The sequence below is a fragment of the Trematomus bernacchii genome, unplaced genomic scaffold (assembly GCF_902827165.1).
Source record: "Trematomus bernacchii unplaced genomic scaffold, fTreBer1.1, whole genome shotgun sequence".
Lineage (NCBI taxonomy): Eukaryota > Metazoa > Chordata > Actinopteri > Perciformes > Nototheniidae > Trematomus > Trematomus bernacchii.
Window position 1 is genome coordinate 1,558,625 of NW_022988066.1, and position 17,031 is coordinate 1,575,655.

At 39.2% G+C, this 17,031-nt stretch overlaps 1 protein-coding gene across 1 annotated transcript in view; it reads right to left on the reverse strand.

The window, feature by feature from the left end:
• The window catches only part of pkd1a (polycystic kidney disease 1a), a 71,912-nt gene that overhangs the window by 49,603 nt on the left and 5,278 nt on the right, over positions 1 to 17,031 (reverse strand). The window contains exons 2-6 of the mRNA XM_034120602.1: positions 3,144 to 3,215; positions 2,982 to 3,050; positions 2,002 to 2,073; positions 697 to 860; positions 161 to 411 (exon numbers count right to left, since the gene is read on the reverse strand). Coding sequence (XP_033976493.1) covers positions 161 to 411; positions 697 to 860; positions 2,002 to 2,073; positions 2,982 to 3,050; positions 3,144 to 3,215 — 628 coding nt within the window. The remainder of the gene's footprint in view (positions 1 to 160; positions 412 to 696; positions 861 to 2,001; positions 2,074 to 2,981; positions 3,051 to 3,143; positions 3,216 to 17,031) is intronic.

The following is a 17,031-nucleotide window of genomic DNA, read 5'->3' on the forward strand; positions in this document are numbered from 1 at the left end:
ATGAAGGGAAGTCATTCAAGCCCCAGAAGGAAGTTGTTGGTTGATTATAGGAAGGGGTCGAGGAAATCCTGAATGGTGTGTTTACAGAAGAAGAAACAAAGCAAGAGGAGGGAACTACACTTCCTCAGAGTTGAATCATAACTCTTTGTGTGCTGCATACCTTCATTACATGGGGCTTTGTACAGGCGGCAGAACACTGAGACTCGCTGATCAAGTTCGGCTCCGAGTTCGTGCTGCAGAGGCACTCGTGCCTATCCCCCAAGCCCCCGTAGCGGTGGGATGCAGCAAAACACACACTGTTACACTGTTTCTGCGTGAAGTTTCCGGGTGTGGAGGAAGAGAAGATAACAAGCTCGCTCCGTCCCCCTCCTCCACTGCTGCTGTCCTCAAAACAAGCTGCATAGTTCAGACCTGGAGGAGAAGGAAAGGTTTTCAGACAACACAGTGAAAATATATTTTGTCTTATGATCAATTATAATCTGTCCAAACCAGCAAACAACTATCAAAGAGCTCAACTAATGAGAAGTTTAATCCTCTGATGTCGGTATTTCTCACCACAAAAATTGCGTAATATGACCCAAAAACCCGAAAATGTCAAATGAATTAGCATTTGCAAGGATTTCTTTTGTACTTTCTTGCCTTGTAAGACTTTATTGTAGGTGTATTAATGTAGCATCTCTGCAACGTGCTTCGTACCACAGGTGAGCAGGCTGACGTTGAGCAGGGGTCGGTGTCGCAGCTCAGGAGGATGGTTGCAGAGCATGGCGTCCGGGCGTCGAACCCGCACCCCTTTCTCCTGGAGCCAGCTAACCAGCCGAAACAGCTTACAGTCACAATCAAAGGGGTTACTGCTCAGGTCACTGGGGGAGAGGAGGGCAGGGAGGAAGGGGATCATTCATGGGGAAACATGAGATGTTAACATGTTAATCAAATTGTATGGTATGGGCTCATGGTAAAACAAAAAGAGCAATAAAGCTGAAATCCATTATTTCAAATGAATTTTTAATAAGCTACAACAACTATGGTCGAACATTTGGAGTCTTCTAATGCAATTAGCTAACTAATTAGGCCGTGGGATTGTCCACAATTGGTCATAAAAGTTATATGCTAGTGTTAGCATAACCACAGAAAATGCGCTGGTCTTAAAGGTGGGGTAGGTAAGTTTGAGAAACCGGCTCGAGATACACTTTTTGTTATATTCCATGGAATGCTCTTAACATCCCGATAGCAATGAATATCTTAAGTGCTTTGACAAAAAATCCATAAAAAAATGTCATCTGTGGAAGCCGTAATACTGTAAAAAGTACGACCAATCATTTTAGCCCGGCCCTGCTAAAATAACTGGATGGCCTACCTGCCTGTCAGCCTTCCATCTGTGCACAAACTTATCTCGTGCCCTCATTGGTCATGTGCGCGTTCGTGTGTGTTGGAGGAGGGGCTCTGTATGGAAGTGGCAGATTTCCTCCGGTTGTGTATTTTCAAATTCTAGCGATCTCGAGTCGGTTTCTCAAACTTACCTACCCTACCTTTAACTCGTAACAACTTCAAAAAAGAAAAAAGCAGGGTAAATACATGGAGCAATGGATGGAAGGGGGAGAGAAAAACCTTTCAAGAAAAAAACAATAAGGGACCTTTGGAAATGAAATGTATTATTATTATTATTATTATTATTATTATTACTACCGACTACATTTAACTGTGCTGAATAAAAATGTGCTCAAAAAGAAAACGTATGTCTCTTCTAGGAATAATTACTACTCACTACCTCCCACTGCAGTCTGAAATAAAGCTTCATTCATCTTGAGCGTAGACGAGGTAACTGGAAACGTGCTGCTTATCTAAGCATGTGTGATCAGAGGTGTTTGTAACATAATGCTTTAATACATCGGTGTATAAATAGGGTCTAATAATATTTGAATGATCATCTGATTTCTTTTGTTTTTTGGAAAGACAAGAGACAAAGAGATACAGAGAAAGAAAGAAGTAACTGTGATTACTTACATTTGAGTTAAGTTGCAAAGGTTGTCACATATTCTTTCTTCTATGGTGGCGATGAGATTGTTGCTCAAATCGCTGCAGAACACACAAAGCAGAATTCATATTCAAACAAGTCTTAAGTCACTTTTATTGACTTTCTGATTGGTGGCAATTCATATGGTACTGTCATTATGTGATACATAATTGTTGTGTGGTGTCTGTTATTGACACAACAAATAGGGTCATTGGATGATTGGAGATGTGGAGCTGATTCTTCTATGTTATTCTCTGATTGTTGCAATCACACAAAATGACTTTTCAGTGTGTTGATCAATGTAGAGGGCATTTTCACATCTTCTTCATAAAAACTGCATCAGATATATAACGCCAAATTAACTAAATCCAAAACAACTGAAGTGCTGAGTAAGAGTTAGACTTGTTTCTTTCCGCTTTGTTTCCATACTACTCTCTTTCTTTTTCTTAACTCCCTCCCTCTCTTCTCTATCCAGTAGGCTACATAATGGGGCCGTTGTGTGGCGGTTTTGGAAGGAACTGATGGAAACCACCAGTCCTCTCTCAATACACACATACACACATACACACACACACACAGATGCTTAAATGGCCATTCAGTGGGTGGAAGAAATAAGGTAATGGTTGGAGGGAGAGGGAGAAATGGGGCGGGGGGGTGGAAGGAGGTAGTAGGAGCCTGGAGCAGTAAGCAGTAATTGAACTTAATCGTGCCTTGATTAGTATGTGTGTGTGCGTACACGTGTGGGTGTGTGTGTGTGTGTGTGTGTGTGTGTGTGTGTGTGTGTGTGTGTGTGTGTGTGTGTGTGTGTGATTGCTCTCCGGTCCAGATAGCTTGCTGCAGGGATTTCTGCCTACTTAAATCCAGACTAAACCAGACCTTTCTCCCTTTTTTTTTTTCATCTTCCTCATCCTCCTCTACTCTCGACCTTGGGTTTGCGAAGGTCCTCATCTGTTCTTGACTTTGTACTCACAGGATTGACAGCGGTCCGCAGCAGAATACTCCCCTCGGGAGAACTTTGATCTTGTTTCCTTGGAGATACCTAAAAGATAGATATATAGTTACATATATCAAGAGAGATGCAGATAGATGGGTTGAAACTGTATATGAATATTTAAATGCATTGCAGACTCACAGCTCTCGGAGGCCAGTGAGACGATCTAGCAGGCTGGTATCAAGGGAGGAGATGTGGTTCCTGGAAAGGTCTCTGCGGGAACAAACCGACATGTCCACATTTAAAATGCATGACAGGGCAAGATGATTGCAGGCACACAAAATCACACAATCATCTTCAGGCGACACCATTTATTTACCTGTGGCTGTGCATGTGCTGGGAAATTACATTTTAAGATTGCAAAGAGAAACATATAACAGTAGCTCCGTCTGTAGGGACTCGTCATCGTAACCGGAGGGTTGGCGTTTCAATTCCCAATCAGACTCAACAAATACATTGTGGACTGGAAAGGTGCCACTTTTATAATGCATATACATGTATTCCAATGCATGTGTGTATTTGTACTGTACTGTGTGTGTGTTAAACATATAACTAGTGTAGATATAACCCACTAAACACAGTGTAGATATATGTATCTACACTGTGTTTACAGAGTGGAAAACTGAATTTCCCGTATGGGATCAATAAAGGTTCATCTTTATCGAAGATAACATACACCCTAAATAAGATGTTCAGTACAAATGCTGGAGGACACAATACTATGCACAAGGGGTGTATACCTGTACTGATGAACCTTTTAATAATTTATTAAGTTATTAATTAAACTACAAAATAATGTCTTGTGATGGTTGGAGAATTCCTCTCCACTGCCAACACTATTTTGAGTTCAATTGTTTTGCCAAAGAAGAAACAAAAAACACAATATGTAAAGTTAAAGTTGATATTTACTGATAGCATTAATACATATTTTATTTAATCTCTAGAAATGTCTTGTTAATATTCTTATAGTAATTCATTTTGGCCACAATAATCATGTAGTGTAACTCAGAAACCATGACAGCCCTACAACAACAATGCAACCAGTTCTGTGTTTTTTTTTGTCACAGATGTCACATATCACTATCCTTTTTTCTTAAATTAACTTAAAAAATACTTTTCTTTGATATTACCAACCTTCAAGATTTTCAGTCCATATTTACTTTTAACTCATAAAGTAGCACGAAAAGTATTTTCGAGCAAGTGACAGAAAATAGTCCCCAGCCAAATACAAACTTGGGGTCATGATGGTTGCAAAATAAAATAATGGAATTAAACAGGGCACTCTTTTACCAAGTTGGAGGACTCCTAAAAGATTAATTAAAACATTATATTGATCATCATCAAAGAAGCAGAGGCCAAGGCATCCAAACAACATTCCCTATTATGCAACACATATCAACAACTATGACGCTGCAACTTCTTGTGTAGTGACATTTGAGTAGAATAAAGGTTTTTTGAAGCTGTATTGATTGTCCAAAACACTGTATTGATCACTAATCAAAAGTAATTTCACTGTCTGTTTACACCATCAAGATCCCAAAATAGTTCCCAAAAGTTTTAAACCTCCAATGAGAATAATTTCTATTGTCATAATAACGAGATTAGTGGGTTCCTTTGGCTAATTTGGTCTGTGAGTTACGGGGGATCACTTTAATTATTCAGTAGGAAATAAACCCCCGTGAGGCAGGATGTGAATGGAAGGCAGATAAGACGGCAAATGACAATGTAAATGTCACTCGCCCACATAAAGCACTTAATTAATGCACACAGTCTTTCCAACAATAGAAAAAGGAGTAAATGAAAGATGAGCAGAACAGTGAGAACCAGCAGACGGTACTTCACATAGTAAGGAATATCTCAAATGTTCCGTATTCGTTTCGTAAAACGTTGAAATATGTTTAATGAGAAAAAATAATTAAGATGCAGGAGAGGCATACTAAAAATTCAATTTCAGGACATTTGCATTTATATGCATTTTTTTTTAATTGCAAGTGTACATATTTTCTTCTACTAATGTTAATGGCCATTTGATTTACTAAGTGTTATTTAAAAAAAACATGATAGTAGGCCGACACTGATATCACTAATGGATAGGTAAATACTGATATACTGCTATTATTTGAGCAAAGAATCCTTGGTTATTGAAAAATTGGGACCAACCTTAGTATCGAGTGATTTTAAAGTTGGAATGCATACAGATCAAATTCTCCCTAATGGGGGAGCTATGTAACATATCTTTGGCATTTCTGTATAATAATTCTGTGTTACTAATCGGCCAAACTATGAGGCAATGGCAATGCAGTAAATCTGCATTACATTTATACGGGCCAATATACTACAAGCCTGGCTGATTTATTGCTCCAGTATACAAGGTCAAGTATACATGCACATATTTTGCAGTGCAAGCACAAGGTTAAAAGTGTGTTCAGTACATAGAAAGTAAACACTACTGATCACCGAGTCAGTGAGACACCGGCAGATAAAAGAGCCAGGAAATGAGGAGTTGCGGAGACAAGGGGAGCAGAAGAGGAAGCAGGACGGAGTCAAGCTTAGTTAAGTGGCTTCGGTCTCCTGTGTGCCTTCGCATGAAAGCCTCAGCTGCACTTTAGGACGAGACAAAAGTGAGAGAAGAAAAAACAAGGAGACAAGAAGCAAGAGGTTGAGGAAGGACAAAATGCTTTGTGTGTGTCAGAGACGACAAGAAAACACCAGCCTGGAGTGTGTTCAGCTAATTTCACAGCAACGATTAAAAATCAAAGTCTAAAACAGGAAAATGTGTTTGAGGGTATGGGAATGTACACTCCTTTCTCCTCGCTCTCTGTCTTTCTATGTGTGTGTGTGAACAGAGCAGGACGCCCATTCCCAAAAGGAAACATCTGTACATTCCAGACACGCTGTGTAAGAAAGATGGAGACAGAGAGGGAGAGAGAGGGAAAGAGAGGGACAGAGAGGGAAAGAAAGGGAGAAGAGGAAGAGAAATCTCCTCTGCTAAACCCATCAGCAGATGAAACAGGACAACATTGAGACGCTCCGCCCACAAGCTGATCATTCACACATTAGGCTGACACCTCGCATTATGTGATGCTCTCTACCTTTAGGCAAGTTGTGTGTGTGTGTGTGTGTGTGTGTGTGTGTGTGTGTGTGTGTGTGTGTGTGTGTGTGTGTGTGTGTGTGTGTGTGTGTGTAAAACTATTATGCAATTTATGCAGGAAATATGAACTTGTGGGATTCGCTACATACACAAAAGGAGATTAGGTAGAGGAAGTGTGTGTGTGTGTGTGTGTGTGTTTAACATGACCATATAATGTGACCTTCACAATGACTATTAGCAACAGGCTCCCGTTCTCTCAGCTACCTCTGGACACACATGGTTTTACTTACGCACACATACACACACACAGCACACATATGGTTCTGTTTTACTAACGGTGTGGCCAATGATCTAACCACTCCTTATAAGGCCTGTCTGGTGCCACTTATTCTGAGCTGGAGGATAAGAGCGCACACACACACACACACACACACACACACAGACACACACACACACACACACACACACACACACAGACACACAGACACACAGACACACACACACACACACACACACACACACACACACACACACACACACACACACACACACACACACACACACACACACACACACACACACACACACACACACACACACACACACACACACACACACACACACACACACACACACGAGGAGTGGGTATGAGCTCTGGAGGAACACATCAATCTGAGGTGGGATGGAGGAAATGAAAAAGACAAAAGAAAGCCACTGAAGTAGATTGATATCTGCTGGAATTCCTTCTGCACAAAAATGAGTTTGGCGAAGAAAACTGTGATGTAGGTCTGATGGTGGGACGGACCGGTATCTGCTGCATGGCGGTGGCCAAGTGGTCCAAGTCCCCGTAAGTGAAGGCCAGCGCTCCACTAACCCACTAAACACAGACTGCTCTGCGGTCGCTTTCATCCCCCTCAGCATCCCTGCCTGATTCCTCCCTCCCTCCCTCCCCCAGTCACTTCTCACAATTTCTTTCTCCCTTTATTTTCCTCCCTCTGCTGCTTTGTTTATGTTCAAATGTTGGGCAGACAGTCTGACGGGAGGGAATGCTGGACGAAATGAGATGGAGTTGGAGAAGGCAGGTGGTAAAGGTAAGCAGACGATAAAGTGGGAGACTAGCAGTGAGCGACCGATGCCAGGTATGGAGAACAATCGCCCCTACTGTGAGCTGCGTGTCCCTTGGGCGCCTGTCTTACTGCCTCCACTCTGCTTAATGTGAGAGCTGCCAGCATGGGTCACAAGTAAGGGCTTACTTTCCCTATACTGCACGAAGAGAATCTGGGATGTTAAATGAACAGGTTTGGTCTAAAAAAACGTTTTGCTTCTTGGACTCTGACTGGGTCACAAACACTCTACTCTTGAGAACATTCTGTCCATTTTTCCAGCTGCTGCTGCCTGGGTCGTCTGGTGTCCAGCTGGCAAGTGAAGGGCAGCTGTGTGCAGCGGTCTAACACACTCACTCAAAGTAAAGCGCACACAGACACACACATACACACGCTTACATGCTGTCAATGAATGCAGGAAAAACAGAACTGCTGTAACACTGTCTCAAGCTCATTGCTCACTCTTTTTCTGGTAAATGAAACTGTGTGAGTCCAACATTTCTTGAAGTCATAAAATGTGGGCTTGAAACAGAAATGGGGCTCCGGCCGCAGTGTTTCTGGTTTGTGACAACGACAGAAAGAAAAAAAACTAACTAGTTATTATTTTCAACTCAGTATAACAAACTCAGTATTGACATTAACTGCAAAAACCCATAACTCAAAATCAAATACAAAAGTCCAGTTTGAAATTCCCTTCTTTTTGTTTTTTTGAAATTTTGAAATTAATGCCAATGCCAGAAATGTGAAAACATCGACTAATATTGTGTTTTTCCGACACTACTTTAGACCCCCTTCCCCCGCTGCAATTTAACACACTGTCTAATGTGTCACCAAAGAAATGCAAGCACCTGTCATCTGCAGTTATTTCTCTCTCATCAATATCAAAACAAACGATCATTGGAACTTAAGTCAGAAACAAAAATGGGAAGTGATTGATTAAAGTAACATTCATATATTTCTCTTTCATTAAGATTTTTAAATACAGCTACGTAAAAATCACATTTACAAAAAATGGATTGCAATGTTAGAGTAATGATGGATATTGGCTTCTTTTGGTCCCTCACTTTACTCCAAATATTCATATGTACACCTGGTTTCTGTCTTGTATGAGCTGAAATTATGCATGAGTTTATTAAATTCCAGTCATGACATATGCTCGGTTTTTCATTATTTATTAACCTGACCGCCAGTCAGTTTGAATTCTAATCATTTGATTGTAAACTGTGGCTTGAAACTGCATTTGAACTTCGGCCAGATGTATGCATGGCATATTGGAAGATATGGGCTTATTAAAGGTTGTTCGCAATTATAATTCCTTTTAACCTGTTAAGCCCTGAGCCTGTTTTTCAGGTCTCAGGCTCGAAAATGACATTCCCAGAACAAATTACCATAACTTCACTTCTAAAATGGGTAAATGAATACTCTTTTTTCTCAAAGCAATGATACACCAGTGAGTTGGATGTAGAAGAGTCAGAATCAATATAGATTTTTTTTATTTTAAAGTAAATTCAGATTGAACATCGATTTTGATGATTGACATCTCTTTTTAACCGTTAGAGCCAATAGAATTGAGGGGAAGTTCCTAAAATCCATCTAAACATTACCCATTGGTGGACGAGTGATGCGTAGCCAGAATGCCCAAAACCGGAAGCTGTCATACACTCTGGTAGCTATCATAGCAGCTAATATGATATCTCTGTTATTGACATTATTGACACATTGGGTTAACCTTCAGCAGCGTTTTTATCGTTTTAATGCCATTGAACACGACTTTTGATCAGAACAACAGCTAAGGTAAGACAATGTCCTGTTTTTGCTCCGTAAAGCTCCGTGTTGTGATGTCTATATTTGCTTGCCCTGTCACGAGTTCTGATCGCTCAGTGATGATACTTATACCCCTAGAATCTGTGGAATCTCAGCTTGCTAATCGATATCTTGTTTGTGCAGATCCGATATGTAATAAGGGTATTTATCCCTATAATACTAACATTTGGATGCTATCCATTAAGCTGCCCCCAACTAGTCGACTAAACGTAAGTCGACGGAAAAAAAAATGTCATTAGTCTATTAGTAGAAGGAAATAAAAAAGGAAAAAAACTCTGTGCGCTGCGTGTGCTTTGACGTGTCAGCTGGAAAAGATCCTCACACTTCATCTAGATCTGTGCCAGGTCATTAAGATAATTCATTAGGAGTTTAAACCCTGCAGGCAAATAGTCGCCTGCACATCCCCGCCATCGGAGCGCAGCTTTCTGAACGCCGGTCATAACAAAACACGGAGCTTAATTATCCCGACAACGTGTGTTTCTTTCTCATAATCGGAGGAAAACAGCAGCAGTCAGGCAGCAGCCTAGCATCGCATCAACATATAGAACTATAATATATAATCATTCTGACGCCAATTCAGATATGAATTATAGAAACTAGAACTTAATGTTCAGTGTGTGTCCTCCCTGCTTGTTCACACACACACACATTAAGAATTCTTACCGGAGCTTCTGCTGTTTATACCGCTGACGGGCAGACCTCTCCGTCCTTGAGTTGCACTTTGACTCTCATGCGCTTTCTACGTGTAACATTGAATTTATATTTCAATGGTTCATTATTACAGTTTGGTTTTATATTCTATGTGAAGCACAGCGTGCCATGCTGTTATAATAACGTTCTTTATCAGCCTTTGAAACTGAAACTATTTTGGGAGAAGACATTTATAAATATATTATATATTAGTCGACTAATCGCCTGAATTGAAGACAATTGGTCGACTAGAAAAACCTTTTTGTGGAGGGCAGCCCTTGTATCCATCTACTGTATGTTTACCATGGCTGTGTGCAAAATCACTTCCTCTTTCCGTCATTCATTACTCTGTTAAAAAACACTGCATAATTCACCCTGTTAGTGATTAGTTAATCTAATTATAAGTCGCTTTGGATAAAAGCGTCTAACAAGTGACATGTAAAGTCATTTTGATCTTTTATGAAATCGGCCACATTTTGCAATAGCACTTGTTTTCACATCTTTCAAATTAAAATGATTGGATTGTGGGATTGTTTTGTTCCATTTTCAAATTTTTGAAGGCAGTATTTCTTCAGAAATGTTCTCATATATTTGTTAAACAAGAAATGACTTAACCATGTTAGTTTTTGCTATTGACATTCACAAAGCATGTTTTGAGCAAACATTTCAAATGTATTAAAAAAAGCCGACAACTAAAAGTATTTTCAGGATGTTTGTATGAATGATTCATACAAACATCCTGAAAAGGTCTTCTACATCTACTGAAACCTGCATACATGCTTTATGGAAATAAGACTTTGCAAATTGTCATATTTTAACATTTCAGATAGATTAAACATCTGTAATCTTGCAGGCACTGCTGTGTACACTGACATAAATAGTAAATATGCTTATTTCCATCCTTTCTCCACAACGTTTTGCATGGCAGCTGCACTGAAGTATAATTTATTCTATGTTTGTAAAAAGAGGGAAAGCTCCACATAAACTGATTCAACAAGTGGAACAGCAAGAGCAGCGTGCACGATAATGAAGCATGTCAGCAGTTAAATAAGACGGCAACATCCTCGAGTCTAGCGTATCATTAGCCGCCCTGACAGCTCAGAGCTCGGCTGCTGGCAGGAAAAATGTCAGATGAAAATTAATGATTTGTCTCGGACCTTCAAACTGTGAGTCTGTGCCACTCCTCCCTATATTAACTCTGATCACAGTGCTATTTCTGGTTGTTATAAATCAAATCAGGGGATGCTTTTGCAGTACATGCTCATGATGTTTCAGTTGCAATAATCGTTAAGCGGTGACAAGGTTACAACATAAAATTCCTTCACTTGAAAAGGAAATTGCAAAATGAGCTTTTATTGTCAATCGACTGCTTTGTGGACATTAAATGAAAACTTAACACAATGCAAGCGGTCTGTTATTCTGAGATATCTTTATCTCTGTCACTCTCTGCGCCCAGTGTGAGCAGAATACAAACAAATACTGTGTTTCTGAACACACTACACACAAACGCACACTGACAGTCACTCTTGAGTCTTGCCTTAGGTTTTCATATCTAAGGAAGGGAACAAAATCCAATTATTACTCTCCACTTCTTCCTGCAGGTGAAGAGGGAGACAACAGATCAAGTGCTTTATGAGCTGAAGCGAAATCCAAATGATTCCTCTGCTGCGGTGAACACCTGTCATAGTGTGATTTCTATTCCCTCCGTGGCACAACCCAAGCCAAAGGGGAATTAGGTGGAAAACATATAATGACTTTTATGTCATTGAGCAATATGAATCTCTAATGTAGGTATTCTCTTATTACCATAAAGCCTAAAAGACATGCATTAGTTGAATTGAGCACAGTCAAATGAAGCAGCCATAATGAATTACTTTAAAGGGGCATTAATATGCTTTTTTGGGGTTTCCCTTTCCTGTAGTCTGTTGGTTTTTGTGCATGTAAATGATCTACTAAGGCTAACATCCCAAAGTTCCCTCCAGAGGGAGTTTCTCTCCCACACACAGCCTGAAACGCCTCCATTGGACTTTCTTTACTTCTGTAAAATAGTGACATCACAAAGTAAGGCATCTATTGGCTAAAGTGCACCAACACCCACATTGTACATGATAGGTTAAGACCAATCAGAGCAGACTGGGCTCTGGTTTCAGACAGAGGGTGAAAAGAGATGCTGCAGTAGGCAGTATGAGAAAAATAAAGAGCTTTTTCAACATTAAAGCACGAGAACATGTCACAGTAGAGGCACAACATACAGTACAAATTTGAACCTGAAAACTAGCATCATAGGGCCCCTTTAATTAGGAAATCATAGTTTTGAGGGCATTTACGCATTTATTGAGTCAGATTTGCTCACCTTTTTACCCAAAAACAACAAAATACATGGTTTTGAACTTTACTCTTGTCTCTCTGCTGTATGTATTCTCTGTTGCATAGAAAGACTCTTACAGTACATACAGCAGCAACTCAATGAACATGCCTAAAGAAACTTGGCTATGCAATGGCCTTCATCTTATTGTATACTATACAGTAAAGAGTGCTATGTTTAGTGTCTTTTTCTACATGTGTGCCATTTATATCTTTCCACCATAAGTGCCAGTATTTTTCTTGAAGTGACACTCCACCCAGAAGCAATCTATTTAGAGTCAAACACTCAACCTTGTGACGACAATTGTAAACAGTATCTTTTCAGCTTGCATTTTCTCACTTTCAATGGATTCTAATGAAGCTCTGCGTACGTTCAATCAGGAAGACTTACGTTTATTCATTCTCCTTTCTTTCCTTCTCCACACTCTTCCAACAGCCTCTAATTATCTTATTATAGGTGTAGCTTTTACCTCCAAAGCCAATTGTTGTGATGCTGTCAAAGTCTACCTATGGCTGCAACTCCCCTTCAAGATATATAATAAAACAATGGGGTTTTATCACCAGACTATACACAATTCAATCACCTTGTGCACGGACCAATGAATGTTGACGATGAAAGCAAAAGAAAACATCAACAGTGCGGCACTATTACATTACATGTCACTTGTTAGACGCTTTTATCCAAAGCGACTTACATACTCAATACTGTGGACAATCCCCACAGGAGCAATTTGGGGTGAAGTGTCTTGCCCAGGGACACAACGACATGCTGACTGCAGTGGGGTTTGAACCTGTGACCCCCTGATCCGAACACCTACACACAACCCACTGCGCCACACGCACGCACACCTGTATGTACCTTTTAAAACCACTCCGACTGTAAATCATAACAATAAACTTCTTCATTGTCCAGTTTCACAAAAATGTGGCTTCATGATCAATGCTATGATTTAAAAAAAAATATGTTTGCCATATATTTATAGCCATTTCTACAAACTGAGCATTAGATGGACTGCAGAGTGTCATATTATGCTGCCAGTGTGATCTGAGCAGGTTCTATGGATATTTGTAACGTCACTGAATGCACTGACACAGAATTAATGCTAGCTTTGAGACACAGCTGCTGTTTTTTGGCAATGGGCAAACTACAAAGTTTGTTACAGACAGTCCACACCAAATGTTTTAACTGGAGTGTTATTTCAAAGGAAATAAGTGTATTTTTTCAGTTTAAGATCAGCTATCCTATCTATTACATTTCAGTTGATGAGTAATGTAATTTATTTCGCTGAACATTTCATGTGCTAATCTAAGCGTACATTACTCAGTGTTAAACCTTGTTTAAAAATAACTCCTACAGATATACATGATGTGTAATTTCATAAGAGAACAGATGTGGAAACCATAAACTCAAAGAAGAGAAGGCGCTTTAAAAAGAAATACACTGATGTTTTCAGTTTCTGGCACAAAACAACTGTTACCCAGTGAGTTTCCAGTCTGTATATCTGTTTATTTTTCAGGCTTTTCATCTGTGAACACAACACATCTGGCAGAGCTTCAGCGGGAAGATTTACAGCCAACTATGTGAATGATGCCCAGATGTGCACAAGAGGGTTTATGACAAAGCAGCTTATTTTGTGCTAGCCATCAAATGTTATGAAAGGTTTGAGGAAGAGGGAAGTGTTTCCATGCCACAAACTTACAAAGAATTAAGAAAAGGACCAAGACAAACACAAACACTCCCAGGACTTCTTGCGAAAAGAGTTCCTTCTTCAGTCTACCGTGTAACAACCACCCTCACAGCTTGAATTAGTTAATAATGAACCAAGACATTTCTGTTACCAGCAGTTAAACATTATTTAGTTCATGGACACACACACACAGAGGTGGAAAGCATGGGAGCCGCCTCGTCTTCTTCTTCACTCCCTGTTTCTTCCCCTCGGAATGTCTGTGCTTCTGCGGGTGATGTCATTGGTTACAATTGCCATGGTAACACAACAAATTATTCCTCACATATGGCCACTAGATTCAATCTTTCCTTTCCCACTTCATTAAAGCAGGTATGTGTATATCTGGTGTTTAGATGGTTGTATGGATGATAGAAGCAGAGATAGAAAACCCACAGAGAAGTGGGGGAATTTGAGATTGAGTCTTGTCTCTTTGACAGCTGCGAAGCCTCAGGACTGCAAAAGCCAAAGTTGCTCCCTGTAGACTTGTCTCAAAAGAGGATCTCCACCCCTGAAGTGTGTCTTTGTGCATCTCAGTGCCATGGGGATGCCACACAACCCTCCTGACCAGGGAAAGGGTACACTTAACAAACATAATTTTTGTTGTTAAGAAACCAGATAAGACTAGTCTCCCTACATACAGTACTTCTAAACTCATCTGTAAACAGTGCAACTGCTTTTTCCACTCCCGACCATCGAGTGGAAAAAATGTTTATGTAGAAACAGCATACAACACAAGACATAGGGAAATATTGACCAACTTCAAAGTGGTGTACACATTTCTTTATAGCCCTTCCAACAGCATGGCTACAGCAACTTCCAACCAAAGACCCCAGGTTAATTGGTAACATTAACAAGGGCATATCAAATAATAGTGTGCTTACAAGCAACCCGGTATCACGGCAAGACGTGAACATGTGACGATCTACCATGCTGGGAGACGTGAATATGTCACGGTTTCGTCCCTTCAAACGTGACAGTTACACGGTATTGTTAACATGGCCCAACCAGTGGAGAAATACCCGGAAGTGCCTAGCAAATGGTCTACCGCGCCTATTGGTCGGTTTTTATTGTCAAAATTAGATGTTTTTAATTTATTTTGTAATCGTCACACTCGATTTTGCCGATTTTCTTGTTGCCCTAGCTGGTCGACACCTCTTTTAGCAGAAACAAAGGCTACATTAATGTATTAAATCGATGTTAATCCATGTGTGTGGAGGTGAGGATGTGGAATTAACGGACGTGACGTTGTGCGATTGCGTTGCCAGGCAACGCAATTTACAAACTCTTCAACTACAACCCTAATTATATTTAAAAACATTTTAGACGGCCTCACGAAATACTTTAATGTAAATTAAAATGTAAATGTGAAGGAATGTGTGTAATGTGGTGATTGACATTATTCACCCACGGATCTATGGGTTGGGGGTATTGTTTCGCACGGACATTTTAGTTAACCGGACTCCTGTTGATGTGAAATCCGAAAACATTTTTAAAAAATAAAATAATACTTTATTCCGAGTTTGCTTGCTTTTCTCTTTGGAGGTCATCACATAACGGCATTGTAATACACGGTTCGGCTGCATTAAATATTACATATCTGCCGTAGTTCTGTATTTATAGAGCCCTGATGAGAAGACTTCTGGACAAACAGGAAGCACTGCCGCCAAAACTGAAAACGTGACGTGGATCATAAATATATCAGCAATTAAACAACATCTTACATTTATTTTCACACAATACGTCTCCTTGCAGTATCAATACTAATTCGGCTGACTTTTATATTTGATCCAATTGGTAGATAGGCTGTATTTACACCATAACGGTGCACAGCTGATAGAAAGGCACATCTAGTGGTTAAAGCACGTTATTGAATTTTATTATTTTATTATTTTTCACAAAAATGAAACCATCAATAGCAGAAACAGAATTAACTGTCATTAGTAAACCACCCAAAAAAAAGATCATAAATGGTTTTGTTTTATATATATTTTAAGGATAATAATAGCAATGTAACACTGTCTATGACACTTACTGTATAACACTGATTTGAAAAACATACAGAAAAAACGAATTCACTGCCCTTAATAAAGTATTTAAATATACATAAAGGTGTGCTGTTTTGTTTAGATCATTGACATCTGGAGCTCTTTTAATGTCCTTTTTGATTATTGTTACACCAGGTCTTGTCAAAACCTTTATTCCATATTCAATATCCATTACTAAACAAAACAGCAATTCTACTCCACTACAATTCAGAGGTTAACCTGGTATTTTTACTCCACTACATTTATTTTAGTTACTTTGCAGTAGGGTTGTGCAATTAATCGTATTTTAATCGCAATTACAATTTTGGCCTGCCACAATTACGAAAACAACATAATCGAATAAAACAATTATTTTGCTTTGCTAGGTTGTGACAGTGCACTGCAACATATTTGATCTAATTTATTTTGGTCTAATTTATTTGTATTTATATATGATTAGTAGCTTTTGGAAGTGCGATCCAAAATATTTGTTGATCTTGTTTATTGGTATTTATTATTTTGATATTATTTATTTAAAGTTTTTCAGTTGAATTATACGTTCAGGGTAATCAACAGTTATAAGATACTGTTCAAATTATTATTTGCATTTGTTTTAAAGTTCAATAAATGGATGTTTTCAAAGTCAATGAATAATCGTATTTAATAATCGTGATATCAATTATTGACCAAAATAATCGTGATTATGATTTTTGCCATAATCGCACAGCCCTACTTTGCAGATTCTGATTAATGATGTGAAATATAAACAACCCTTAAATCAGGCTTTAGTTACACCTGAGTAAAATTCAGGGAAAGGTGATTGTCAAGTGCCAACAATCAGGAGAGATATTTGATAGTTGCTGCTTGAGAAGACTAAACATTTATCTGCAGATCCCTATAAAGTATATTCATTACTCGTTATTCTCTACTAATAGTTAATTAAAGACTGTATATAATGGCTATTTTGCATATCCCTTTCAAGATTTCAAGATTTTCTAAGGATCATTGACATATCATATACACAACTAATTCAATAACGTGCTTTAACCACTAGGCGGTGCACACAAGGTACACACAGCCATAATAACTTTGTATTATTAGTGTAGGACACGTGTATGTATAACATCTGAAGATGTGTAGTTTTATTCATGTTTTCACATAATTGTACAGGATATTGCTATATTATTTCACATGTTTTACTTATAA